We start from the raw sequence: 12,965 nt of genomic DNA, 5'->3' as shown, positions 1-12,965 counted from the left end.
CATCTTTCTTCAATAAGTTTAAATGCAATATAACGCGTTCCAATAGCGCGCGTGATGCGAACTCATCAACCAATCGCGTTGTACCGGTGTCACACCGCTGTACTGGCCCCTGTCATGCCTCATTATTATTGTCCGTAAAGCCAATCCTATCTATAATAAAAAAAAAATATCGTTTATTTCAGGCTTTTAACCCATAATAAAAATACACATAAACAACACACTGGCATACTATATACAATACAATAAAAAGGAATACAAAATGTCAACAATATTAATTATAGAACCTTACTTAACTAGTTACATCATTTTGCCCAGTTATGGGACACTGGTGCATGCAATGACAACCAGTGTCCCATAAATGGACCGTCAAGCCTGTCGGCGACGACTGCCAGCAGGGCGCTGCCGCTGGTGCGCACACGTCTCACTGCTGAGGTTGCTCTCTTGCGCATGGTGGCGTAAAAGCAATTCACACGCGCCTCCGCGAACATTCCCGAGGCGCTGCAAAACCTCGGCAGATGCAGCAGCGCCCTTAACGCATTGTTGTATTGAACACGGAGAGCGTTGTGTGCCTTCTGTGTGTATTTAACCCACAGGCTGCTCGTGTAAAAAGTGGTACAATATGCACGAAACAGTGTAGTTTTGACGTTAAAAGAACAACGAGCAAATTGGCTCGGACTGACAACGCTCTCCGCTCCCGTTCAATATCATCGTCATCCTTAAGGTCGTCAGTTAACACATGGCCTAGATATTTGAACCGGTGAACACGCTTCAAGGGGACCCCGCTGAGACGTACAGGAGGTACCTCGGACGGACATTTAGTCCCCGCCCTAAAAATCATTAGCTCGCTCTTCTTAGCGTTATATTTAAGGCCGTAACTACTGGCAAACTGCTCGCAGAGACCTCCAACAGATGCACTCAGCAACGCCATGTCGTCTGCGTAGCTAATATTGTTGAAGCATACCCCGTCAATGTGACAACCGACATGACGGCTGCTGAGCACCTCAATTAGATCGTTAACGTACAGGTTGAAGAGTGTGGGCGAGCTCAGCCCCCCTTGTCTCACGCCACACTCCAACCTGTACCCCTCCGAAATACTCTCCCCCCATCTGACATGATTAGAGATGGGTAACTACCCGGGTAAATACCCGACAGCGGGTATTTACCCGGTAAATACCCGATATTTACCTACCCGCGGGTAAATACGCGGGTATTTTCGTTTTTCTTCTAAATTTGATGTGTTTAATGGTATGTGAGTATAAATAAGATTAATTTAAGTATTTTTTTATAATGTTACATAAAATGTATGTTCAAACTAATTACGAAAAGGTTGCTATGAGGTGAAGTTCGATTTTAACATATCAGTCCAATTATAAAAATCGTGTAAAATCAATCCCTGGCTTCAGGAAATGTTTTAAAATGCTTTTAATATACATTAGAAAGATGAAAATAAAGAATACTTATGAATGATAATAAAAAAAAAATGTGCCGTATCCCAACTTGTGAAGCTTATAAGTCAAACACAGTTAGTTTTAGGACAAAAATGTATATAACCTTTTTTGTAGAAATATATGTCTACTTTAGTTTGTACATACAACACATTTCGATATTAATGACAGATTCCATGAAATATGAAAAAGTTCACTTTTGCCCCCCTCACCCCAACCACACCCCCCGCCGACCGAAGTTGGAATGTGTATTATCAACGTATAAGGGGCTGTCCATAAATTACGTCATCGATTTTTGACGATTTTTGACCCCCCCCCCCCCCCCTATAATCATCCAAAAATCATGCTTCAAATGACCCCATTTCCTCCTACTTCATGCTACCGTCATCCGATGTCCAGACCCCCCCCCCCTAATTTGAAATGACGTAATTTATGAATAGCCCCTAAGTACGATAATTTACTCAAGTCTAAAAAAAATACTCTTATGACGGCCTTTTTTTAATATTTATCAAAATTGTACTAAAAATTCCTTAGTTACAACTGCAACTGCAACTAAACCATTACATTTTAAATGACACACAATAATTACAGCCATTAACTCGGTTTATATCTACACTTTAACACAAATCGACATGTGCAACAAGAAATGAATCTACCCGTCCATTTGGGTAGATACGGGTAAATACCGGGTAGATGGGTATTTACCGGGTATTTACCTGGGTGGGTAAATTGGGTAAATACCCGCGACCCATCTCTAGACATGATTGATCTGGTTTCCATACCAAAACTGAAATATCCGGATAAGCTCTAGAGGTAATTTAATCTTGTCGAGCTTTTCCCATAGCTTATGATAGGAAACCAGATCAAATGCCTTCGACAAGTCGAGAAAGCAGGCGTAAACGGGTGTATTTCTATCGGTATAGTATTTGACGGCATGCTTCAGACAGACAATGGCGCTTTCTGTTGAGAGTTTGGGTCTAAACCCGAACTGGTTATCATCTTTGGTTATCATGTAGCGTAGTATGCAGTAGTATGAATGAAGTATGTCAATGTCACAGAGCCAATGAAAGTTCCTGTTTAATATTTTAGTTGCCCGGTTAATAATAAGCCATTCTTTATCATTTTCCTACCTACTTCAGAAAATCTGCGGGGCGGTAAATGCCGAGTTAGGTATGAGTAAGTTATTTTTCTGAATATGCAAGACGTTTGTAGACGACTACTATTTAACGCTGGCTACGAGTAGGTATCTCAATTTTCTTAGTTTTGAATATAATCAGAGCTGGGCACCGTTAATCAAAAAGTTAACTTCGTTAATCGTTAACGCGTTAAATAAAAAGTTAAATTCGTTAAACGTTAAAACGTTACTTTTCAAAAGTTTTAACGGAAGTTAAAGTTAATCGTTAACTAGAAATCGTAAATATACGCAATAGGAAATAAAACTAGTAGAAATAATCATACATTTTGATTTTCATTAAAGACTAATCTACTAATTAACATGGTAATCATTACTTACTAATTATTTACCAATTAATAATAGCATAGCCAATAAAAATATCATTCGCTAGCATCTGCCATAAGGTGCATGTTTCCCTTCATGAACATGAGCATATTAAAATTGTCGTCTGATATCGACGCCCGTTTTGGAGAAAGAATATCTTTTCCCGCCGAAAACAGGCGTTCCACAGCAGCACTCGAAGGTATGCTTTAGTGTTATATTTGAGGCAGTGCGCGGCCTTGGTGTGCGTAGGTACTTAGGTATTAACGATTAACGGACTTAAGGAAAGTTAACGGAAGTTAACAAGTCCGTTACAGGTTTTTAAAATTAACTTAAAAGTTAATCCGTTACTCGAAAACTTAACTTCGCGGACTTCTGCCCAGCTATGAATATAATACACATTTTTATGAAACAAACGCATGTTTGGCACTCATGAGCATGCCTCATGACTAAAACACAAAATGGGGAGTAACAACGAATTTAGTCTAATTTTTGGCACCAATGAACCGATGATGAAAACTGAAGGTGTACATAGGAACGTGTGACAAAATAATGCGCAATCTCTGAGTTCAGGTTCCTCATAATATCTAATTCGATTACTAACTACTAACAATATATCTAAGTGATATTATTTTTCAAGGTGAGTAAAAATTTTGCTAGTAAAACACTGTATTTTGTTTAATACATCTTTGTTTGATCATACAATGCTCTTTATATGTATGTACTAATAATGGAAATAATGGACGTGGCATCAATAGTGAAACGTAAACCACAAATCCTTTAAAATAAGTAGGTACTTATCAATTTTGAAACACTGCAAAAAAAATTACCAGCTTCAAAAAAGGGGAGGCGGAGGTTATCAATTCGACCGTGTTTTTATTTTTGTGTTCTCAGAATTCCGATATTTTAGAGATAGAGATCTTTATTTGCATCCAAGTACACTTTTACATTACATGGTAACGTCTAGGCACATGGACCCTGGTATTAATGGGATGGGATCCATGAGAAATCGAGGGATCTCCTCAAATCTAAGCATACATAATATGTACTCGTACCTGCACCTAAGAAGAGTAAGAAGGTTGTAAGAAGCTAGCCCACTTTCAAAATTTCATACTATAGGTAAGTATGAATGGGTTCAATTTTGCGTCGGTTATGCACAGTGTGTAAAAAACACTCATTTTGACTTATTCAGTTTTTATTTGAAATATGCATAGTTCTAATTAGGGTTTGCTCCCGGGAAATACCGGAACCGAAAGTACCGGGAATTCCCGGGATTTAGAGCCAAGCAAAGAACCGGGATTTCAAAATTAAATTCCCGGTACTTTCGGGATTTTCGGGACTAATGTTTCCGGTACAATATTTGTCTGTTTTCTGTTACTTGGCATGAAATATCATGTTTTTAAAGAAATATATTGTATCAATCCAAGGCTGACGCTAATACTTTTACGGCTGCCCACATATTAAAGCAAAACAAAAATAGACAATATAAAATTGCGTATTTGAAACTATACGAGTGTTTCTACGATAAATAATTTTATACAAATAATTAGTTAGTATATAAACTAAAACGAGCAAAAACTAGAGAGAATTGTGTAATTAATAAAATATTTCTTTTAATTCGAATACGGTATAAGAAACTCTCATTGATAATCTGAATGACATTTTAAAATGAATTAAAATATTATAGTGACATGCCCTCTTCTTGGTAAATTCTTAATTCTGGCTGCAACAACTTCTTGATTCTTCGTATTGGTAGTTCTATTATTATATGTATGTAGGTAAAATATCCCTGCCACAGCCCATTTGAACGCATGCGAAAATGATTAATTAAAATTTTTCACGATACGACACGAAAAAAATAATGATGATATTACCTGAGCCACAATTCAGTTTTTGTCGATGTTTTTCAACAAAGATAGTAAAAATATCAAATGTAATTTTTTTAATGTAGGATTAAACCTAATTACATTATTTAATTATTTTGTAGTATAATAAGCAGAGGCAGTCCATATCACAGTTTTTAATGTAGGCAATGATTGTGTGGCTTGAAGACACATATTATCGTAAAAAAGAAGTGTGTGTACAGTCGACGTCAAAGATATGTTTACATTTTTCGCCTTAATTCAAAGGGGGAAGGTGCAAAAGTGTAAACATATTTTTGACGTCGACTGTACCTTCACTATGGTACTTTTTATACTGTATAATGTTTAGAGAAAGATTGATGCTCGTTTTAGGTTTATTTTACCGAAAATTGAGGTAAAAACTGATTTTTGAAGGCAGTCCCGAAAGTACCGAAAATACCGGGAAATCCCGGTTCCATTTTTGCCTCGTACCGAAAATCGCGGTTCTTTTAAACAGTACCGGTTCAGCAATCCCTAGTTCTAATAGTTTTAAGCAGCTCGCAAGAACACCGGCTTGCCTAAATTTTCAAGTTTTTTAGGGTTCCGTACCGAAAGGGTAAAATCGGGACCCTATTACTAAGACTCCGCTGTCCGCCTTTGTGTCTGTCACCAGTCTGTTTCTCATGAACCGTGATAGCTAGGCAGTTGAAATTTTCACAGATGATGTATTTCTGTTGCCGCTATAACAACAAATACTAAAAGCGGAATATAATAAATATTTAACCTTTTGGACGCCAATGACCGATATAACCGCACCGCAGGTTCAACGCCAAAGACCGATTAATCGGTCACAGACCACAGAGCAACATAGTCCTACGTGCATATGCTATGCATAAAGTTCAATTTTAGTTTTGACACTTCGGTGACGTGGCGTCCGCGTGACAGCTTTTGTGTTTGACATTGACACGGCGTCGAAAAGGTTAAGTACGGGAGCCCCCCCATACAACAAACGTGATATTTTTTGCCGTTTTTGCGTAATGGAACGGAACCCTTCGTGTGCGAGTCCGACTCGCACATGGCCGGATTTTTTTGTTACTAGATGTCAAACTTGACCCGGGTATAAAACAAAGTGGCCTATTTTATTTTTGTTAAATAGACAAGTATTGTAAATGATATATATTATGCTTAACTTGTATACAAATTACAAATTTTGGTTACATTTCCGTGAATAGTTTGGAAGATATCTTTTTTATGATCTTTAGATTTATTTTTCTACTCTGTAATTCCGCCGTATTATATCGTGATTCCTATCTACACAACACGCATAATTAAACAAGTCTTTATTTAGTAGTAGGTAGGTCTCACGATCTAATTCCATGGAATCTAAGAGCCATTCTGCCGGGCTTTTATTAAACTTGTTTCATGCAACAAAGTAATAATATGATTTATAAGTATTTTAACATATTCGCTGGGTTTGTTCCTGGAAATGAATAAGTAATCGTTTTTAATTCAATTGTATTGTGACTATTTGTGACGGCCATCACAGTAGGAGGATTCATCAAAAAAACAAATTACCTAAACTACTTAACTTACAATTTATAATTAAGTAATAAATATGATATAAATAGTGGTATACTTAGCTGTTTTTTCATTGAGGGACAGACAACGAGTAGGTAGGTACCTATTAGGTATAGTCAAGGGTTATACCACCCCACCAGGCATAATTAATAATCATAAGTGACATTCGTAAACTCATTCCATATCCGTGTTCTGGCGCAACTAATTCTGAATTAAAAACGAATTTTCCAATGCCACTTATGGTGGTTTAATGGTTTTGACCTTTTTTTGCAATTCCCATCACGTTCTTTCATTTAGTGCAAGTGGTAGTGCATGACATCTATTTCAGTTTTTGCCAAGTACCTACACTTCGCCGTGCAGTATGATGATTTCCTGACCATACGTATCGTTTAGGATAGCACGGCATACGAAATTCCCGTCTCCTTTTGATTATTTCACGTGCATGGATACTCAGCACGAAGATCGCTCGGCGGCCTGAGATCATTGATTCTCATTAGCCACGCAACTGCGACCAATACTAGTCACAGTACGAATACTCCATTCATAATGGTTATGTTATCCCAACGAACGAAGAACAGATATGGCCGGTCTACGACAATTTCCAATTCTGGACGCGGGTCCCATTCTATACCTGAAAAACCATAAAAATAACACATGAAGAAATTCTACATTCAATTGTATATTTCAGAGTGCTGTTCGATCAAGCAGACTCGCCTAGTTTAAAATCACAACTAGGAAATGGAGACAACATATTAGGTAGGTACGTTACCATCGTCTTTGAACGCGTTTCGGCCAGCCTCTGCCCAGAACATGAGCCGCTGTACGGCGTGGGACAGCCTCACAGGCTGGCAGTCAGTGCCATTGTTTAGCAAACTTTGCATGCCCATCTGGAAATTGTATAGATCTTGCATTTAGTACCTATCTATTGTTTTAACAGTTTCATGTATAGGTATCTGTTCTGTATTTGTCATTTTAAACTTTATAATTTTAAGAGCCATCCAGGGAGTTAAATACTATCTAAAAACAAATCGTTTTCCGAAAGCTTGGGAAATTGGGAGCTATGATACGATGCCACAGACAGACACATATCAGGTAAATTATAGTACCCCAGGGAAGAAGAATGGGATGCAAATAGGCGGCTTACTGAAACGATGAAACTGCACGCAAGTAAATAAATATGGGACAATCTTACACAAATCGAAATTATCCCACAGTAAGCTCAATAAGGCTTGTATTGTGGGTACCTATACCTGTGACAAATATATAGTTAGATAAGTAGATACATTGTACGGTCGAGTTCACAAACACCTCTTAGATCCATGTAAATATATTTTTGGAACTTTGGCTTGTAAAGATGTTCGTACAATACCTACTTATATGTACAGTCAGCTGCTGCTGATTATAGGTAGCTGTAGATGAGCCCAAGAGGGGATTTTTGTAGATTAAGTTTAGCTCAATTATAGCATCAACGTGCACCAAACCGTGTGTGCGATAAAACAAAGAGAACACAAACAAGGTTGTGTTGATTAGTAAAAGGAACTTACATCTTGTAGTTTATTAGGCAGCAATAAAGTCATGCGCAACGTGTAGAGCGGTAGTGTGACGGCTACCCTCATCGTGTGCATAACGCCGACCACGGCATCCAGCCCCACGGCGGCCGCGCGCTCCACCAGCGGCCGCAGCGACGGCTCTTTGGGCACCAGTATCAGTAGCGTAAGACCAGGCGTAGCGTACGGTATCTCTATGGCCTGGAATATGAACACATATCCCTTTGTCATTTTTGAACGTATGATGCAGAAAATTTCCCATTTGTCCCCGCCCCACGTGACGGCCGCCATACGTGAGGAGGAGACAAATGGGAATTATTTATATGAAGTATGAAGCGTCTATTCCCATCTGTGCCCGGCAGGGACAAATGGGAATAGGTACACCCAATTAGGCCACTAGGTACCGTGGTGTAAGAATTTATAACTGCTAAACTTATTACTTAGTTATAGTTGTAGCTAGCGTAGGTACCTAAGGCCAAATGAACCATATTAAAAACTAACACTGTAGGTATTTTCGTTTCTATAACACAACACGTGTAAACAAAATACATTAATGTGAAAAATAAACGTTACTTAGTAAATGAAATCTACGGTTAACTGCTCACTACACCTACAAGTGAAAGTAGATTAGAACAACAAGTACCTACTTACTATTAAAATTCACAAAAAACAAATCAGGGCACCCATATCATACATTATAGCCAGTAATACCGTACTTTATTTATTATCGCGTCGTGTAAAAGCTCAACATTACACGCTTATCGAGGGGGCGTAGCACCCTATCATGTTACAGCAATGGCAGGCCGAGTGTGTGCCTGCAGGCGACCAGTCATCGAATCGAACGCGGCCCAGAATGTTCCCTCGAGCTTACCCCGTCCGCGCACTGGCGCTGTGGGCGTGCGTTCTCCTTGCGCGCGCGGACACGGACGACTGCCCCAACAAGAAAGAGCAGGTCACCGAAGACGCGCGCCTCCGGAAAGACCTCAAATGCGCCTACAACAGCGACTACCGCCCCGTTCTCCAACACCAGGACACGGTCAACGTAGAGGTCGGCTTCCTACTTAAATACATTAGCTTTGATTACCTAGAAGAAACCTTCACAGTGCACAGCTGGGTGACTATGACGTGGAAAGACGAATTCTTGAAATGGAAACCTAGTGACTATGGAGGTATAAACATGACATTACTAGAGAGTCACGAAATATGGACCCCGCGACTAGCATTGTTCAACGCAGACGCCAGCAGGTACCAGTCAGATTCATTCTACACGACCTGCAAAGTGCGCTACAACGGCTCGGTGACGTGCGTACCTCACATGGCACACTCGGGCATCTGCCGCACGACCTTGCGTCGCTGGCCCTACGATGCGCAAAACTGCACTTTATATTTTGGATCCTGGATGCACACAGGGGAGCAGATCAACTTTACTTTTGACGCCGTCCATGCTGTCAATACTGACGAATACCAGGATGGACCCGGCTGGAGACTTTTGCACGTGGCTAAAAAAAGATTTCCCGGTAAATATTCCTGTTGCCCGAATGATACTTATCCGATGTTGAAATACACGTTCGTCATGCAGCGCGAAGCGGCGGGCCCTGCAGCCATCGTTGTCGTCCCTTCTATAGCTATCGTCATGTTGACGTTGATATCGTTAATGTTAGATATCAAGGATAATACGAGGTTAATAGTGGCGTGTTTCAGTCTTTTCTGTCACTTTATATTTTTAACGGAAATCGGCTATGACATACCCAAGGAGAGCGCGGACACGCCCATTATTCTATTGTTCATACGAGACTCGATGGTCGTATCGTTGTTTGCGGTGTTGCTAACGCTGGGGCTGATGTCGCTGCGGACGCGCGCGACGCCGCCGCCGACGTGGCTGCTGCGGGTGACGCGGTTCGTGGCCGCGGGCCCCGTCAAATACGCCGTCTTCACCGAGTTCGACCCAGATCGCGCCCCGGACGAGAAGGTTACGCTCTCAGAAGACGACGCCGGAACCAGTGCGGTCGAGGAACCAAAGCAAGTATCATCCTGGCTGCAACTATCGAATATTATGAACAGCGCCGTGTTCATTGTTTCACTGATAACTTACGCAGTGTTATTAGGCGTTTACATTCCGAGGGACCCTTATTAAATTTTGTGCTGTGTATCACACTATTGTATTTTACCTATAAAAATATAGGTCGCTTTCAATATAACATGCATGTGTAATATTGTATATGGGTAACGAAATAAAATAATTGATTATTGACCTCTGTCTCCCATTCGTGCAAGTAGGAGTAACCCATGAGGTCGTTGAGGCGAAAGTAGCGCGAAGAGCGCTGGGGCGCGGCGGGTGCGTCGCGGAAGGGCAGCGTGTCGTTGAGCAGTGTGGGCGCCGCGCGCCACGTGCCGCGCAGGTACACCGTGCCCAAAGCCGCGGCGCACACGCCCGACTCCACCTCGTCCTCCGAGAACGTGTCGTGCATGCTGCCTCCGGAGTCCGACATCACCTTCAACAGTACACCAACCAATGTCAAATCAAAAATATTTTATTGCATGGATCTACAAAGATCTTATGTAACAAACAGTTCATGTTCTCTTACAAACTGTTTCACTTATCACCTACCAACTATAATAGTCAAAATCTTATAGGGCATTTAGCATTGATGAGTGTCTAGCTTTTAGCCATCAATAAATAAAAATTAATAAATATTATAGGACAATTTTACACAGATCGACCTAGTCCACAGTAAGCTCAATAAGGCTTGTGTTGTGGACACTAGTTGACGATATATATAATACATAACTTACTGATACTTAAAAAGTATAATTAATATTGGCAATAATTTCTAAAAATCTCGGTCTTTTGGATAGGTAAACGTAGCTGTGCGTTATTAGGTACGGTTAGAAGTGACGTTACCATACTGTTAAGAGTTTCGGTAAGTTGTGCCGTGGTCTCGTTGCCGTCGAGCCAGCTCAGCCGCAGCGGCAGAGCGCGCGCGGCGGCGCTGTGGAACGCGTCCCCGTCCGCCGCGCGCTGCAGTACCAGCCGCGACGACCACCTGAATTTCAGCTCTGCGCTGGATTTTGGAAGCCATGATACTGTTCGTTCTAATATCTCGATTTTATCCTACAAACAAATACAAGTTATTGATAAATATCAAACCCAGAGTTAGGTACAGATTACTAAACCTGAGCCGTTTTCAAATCCATTAGCACCAGATTTCGTTAAAAATAAGTATAGAAAGTAGGCATATTACATTCTCATGTTACTTACTGCTTCCGACATATTTAAACCAATATATTCTTCTATTTCTCGAACTGCGTTTTGATCCATTGTAATAGACAGTGTCATCAGCAGATGGTATAGGAAAAGCCCCGATTGTAAAAAGCTAATTCCATTTTCTTTCCGATTGTCTGGACTGATAGCGGTCAACTTATTGAACGCCGACTGCAAACAACAATTATATAAATATTTAATATAGTTATTTAATGGGAACCAAGCTGCAGCCTTGACGTCGAAGAATATGCAAAGCGAAAAGTTGTATACTATTTCACGGTAGGTAATTTTGAATGCATAGCATAAATGTATGAGTTACGGTATGACTTAGGTACCTTCCTACGTACATATTTTACTACTCGTTCTGAAATGAAACAATTAAATTTCAAGCAAGCATGCAAGTAAGCATTGCATGGATCACTATCTATTGCGGCTGATGCATAATTTTAATGTAGGTACTTATACGTGTTTTTTTACATTATGTATTACTAGCAGAAGATGACTAGTTAATTGAAACGCGACCAGATAGCGTCAAGAAGTAGGTAAAAAAACTCAGTTCATTACTTACCAATAGAAACTTACGTTCAACTCGATCTAGTGTTTTCCTAAATATTCTAAAAATAATGTCTCTTTTTGTTGGACTACCAGATTTATTACTGTTGTGGGAAGACGTGTTAAAGAAAGTTGTTGAGGTTGTTCCATAGTGATATTGCATTAAACTTAGCACCGATTGTGTAGTTGCCACATCCAAGGGTGGGACAGTGGTGGATGCATTCCCAGCATTTTGCACATGATCACGATCAGTCTTATTTTGCAGCAACATTGACTTGCTGTTTGTGACACCAAGTAATATTGGTTTTGTGTTTGTGACCCCTTTATTCTTTGCATCATTCATTCTTCTTCCATTGAAAGTATTATTGAAAAAAGATCCTGGCTTGTTTGAAGTCATTTTAAGTTTAACAGAATTCTTCTGGTAAGTGATCATAGAGTCCCTCGTTTTGTTTAAGCTGTTTAACGTCACAGTTGTAGTTTGAGATAAATTGTTAATCGATAAATGTGCACTGTGTGGATGGGCGGAGACTGTAGATGTCATAAGTGATAAAAGCCTATAATGCTCTGAATGTACAGGCAAATTAATCTTATTTCCTCGGAGCATGGGGTAGTTGCTAAGCGGCCATACTTGCCCATTGCGATTCATTGGCACGGTCGAATCCCATACAGGTATGATTTTGAAAGGGGTTGAGCTTGTTGCAAGCCTTGGATGGTTCCAATTTATACAACACTTAGGACACGCACTGTACACGTAACAATGTTTCCATACAGATTGTGGGTATCGGTGCATTTTGGAGGGAGTTATGGACCGTGCAAAAGGGTTTACAGTGAGAAGTCGTTGGCCTTTCACGACAATTAAACTTGATATAACGTAGGCCACAATTAAGAACATACGGATTCGCGAAGCATGCCTGCGCGGAGTGCAGGGGTACGAGTAGGTGCCCGCACGTGAATATGGACTTGTAACGCGTGGTATCACGGCCAGCGTACTACACGCCACCGCGGCCGTCCGCATGGCTTATCTGACTGCATTCGTTTTGCCGAGAAATTGGCTAAAGTAATCTTTCATTTTGATATGCTTAATAAACGAATGCGTCATACGGTACGATGGCATGGTCCTCAGTGCCCAGTAATTTTTCAAAGCATTCTTATCATTAACACTTACTGTAAACAATACTAGCATACTCGACAATAACAAATAAATATGACACAGGTACAAACGTTTTATCATAGCAACAATGCGTG

At 40.3% G+C, this 12,965-nt stretch overlaps 2 protein-coding genes across 2 annotated transcripts; one reads left to right on the top strand and one right to left on the bottom strand.

Annotated features, from left to right (window-relative positions):
• Window positions 1-2,892: 2,892 nt before the first annotated feature.
• On the bottom strand, window positions 2,893-12,875 carry LOC134804024 (uncharacterized). The gene is made up of 7 exons (XM_063776879.1): window positions 11,737-12,875; window positions 11,166-11,339; window positions 10,809-11,018; window positions 10,159-10,398; window positions 7,904-8,107; window positions 7,129-7,246; window positions 2,893-6,990 (listed from the first exon to the last, which is right to left on the bottom strand). Exons 1-7 carry the CDS (start codon window positions 12,733-12,735, stop codon window positions 6,881-6,883), a joined length of 2,055 nt encoding a protein of 684 aa, XP_063632949.1. The 5' UTR covers window positions 12,736-12,875; the 3' UTR covers window positions 2,893-6,880.
• LOC134804025 (neuronal acetylcholine receptor subunit alpha-5-like) lies at window positions 8,656-10,157 on the top strand. Its single transcript, XM_063776880.1, has one exon. It carries the CDS (start codon window positions 8,691-8,693, stop codon window positions 10,038-10,040), a length of 1,350 nt encoding a protein of 449 aa, XP_063632950.1. The 5' UTR covers window positions 8,656-8,690; the 3' UTR covers window positions 10,041-10,157.
• Window positions 12,876-12,965: the final 90 nt, after the last annotated feature.

This window comes from Cydia splendana, chromosome Z, assembly GCF_910591565.1.
Source record: "Cydia splendana chromosome Z, ilCydSple1.2, whole genome shotgun sequence".
In the NCBI taxonomy this organism is placed as follows: domain Eukaryota; kingdom Metazoa; phylum Arthropoda; class Insecta; order Lepidoptera; family Tortricidae; genus Cydia; species Cydia splendana.
The sequence above is the reverse complement of the archived record's forward strand: the minus strand, read 5'-3'. Positions and strand labels throughout refer to the sequence as shown.

Excerpts from the sequence above, each read along its gene's own strand:
- LOC134804025 (XM_063776880.1), top strand. The coding sequence starts at position 8,691 with ATGTTACAGCAATGGCAGGCCGAGTGTGTGCCTGCAGGCGACCAGTCA.
- LOC134804024 (XM_063776879.1), bottom strand. The coding sequence starts at position 12,735 with ATGCGGACGGCCGCGGTGGCGTGTAGTACGCTGGCCGTGATACCACGC. Across the intron at positions 11,019-11,165 it reads GTTTAAATATGTCGGAAGCA|GATAAAATCGAGATATTAGA; the intron begins GTAAGTAACATG and ends ATTTGTTTGTAG. Across the intron at positions 8,108-10,158 it reads TGCACGAATGGGAGACAGAG|GCCATAGAGATACCGTACGC; the intron begins GTCAATAATCAA and ends TTCATATTCCAG.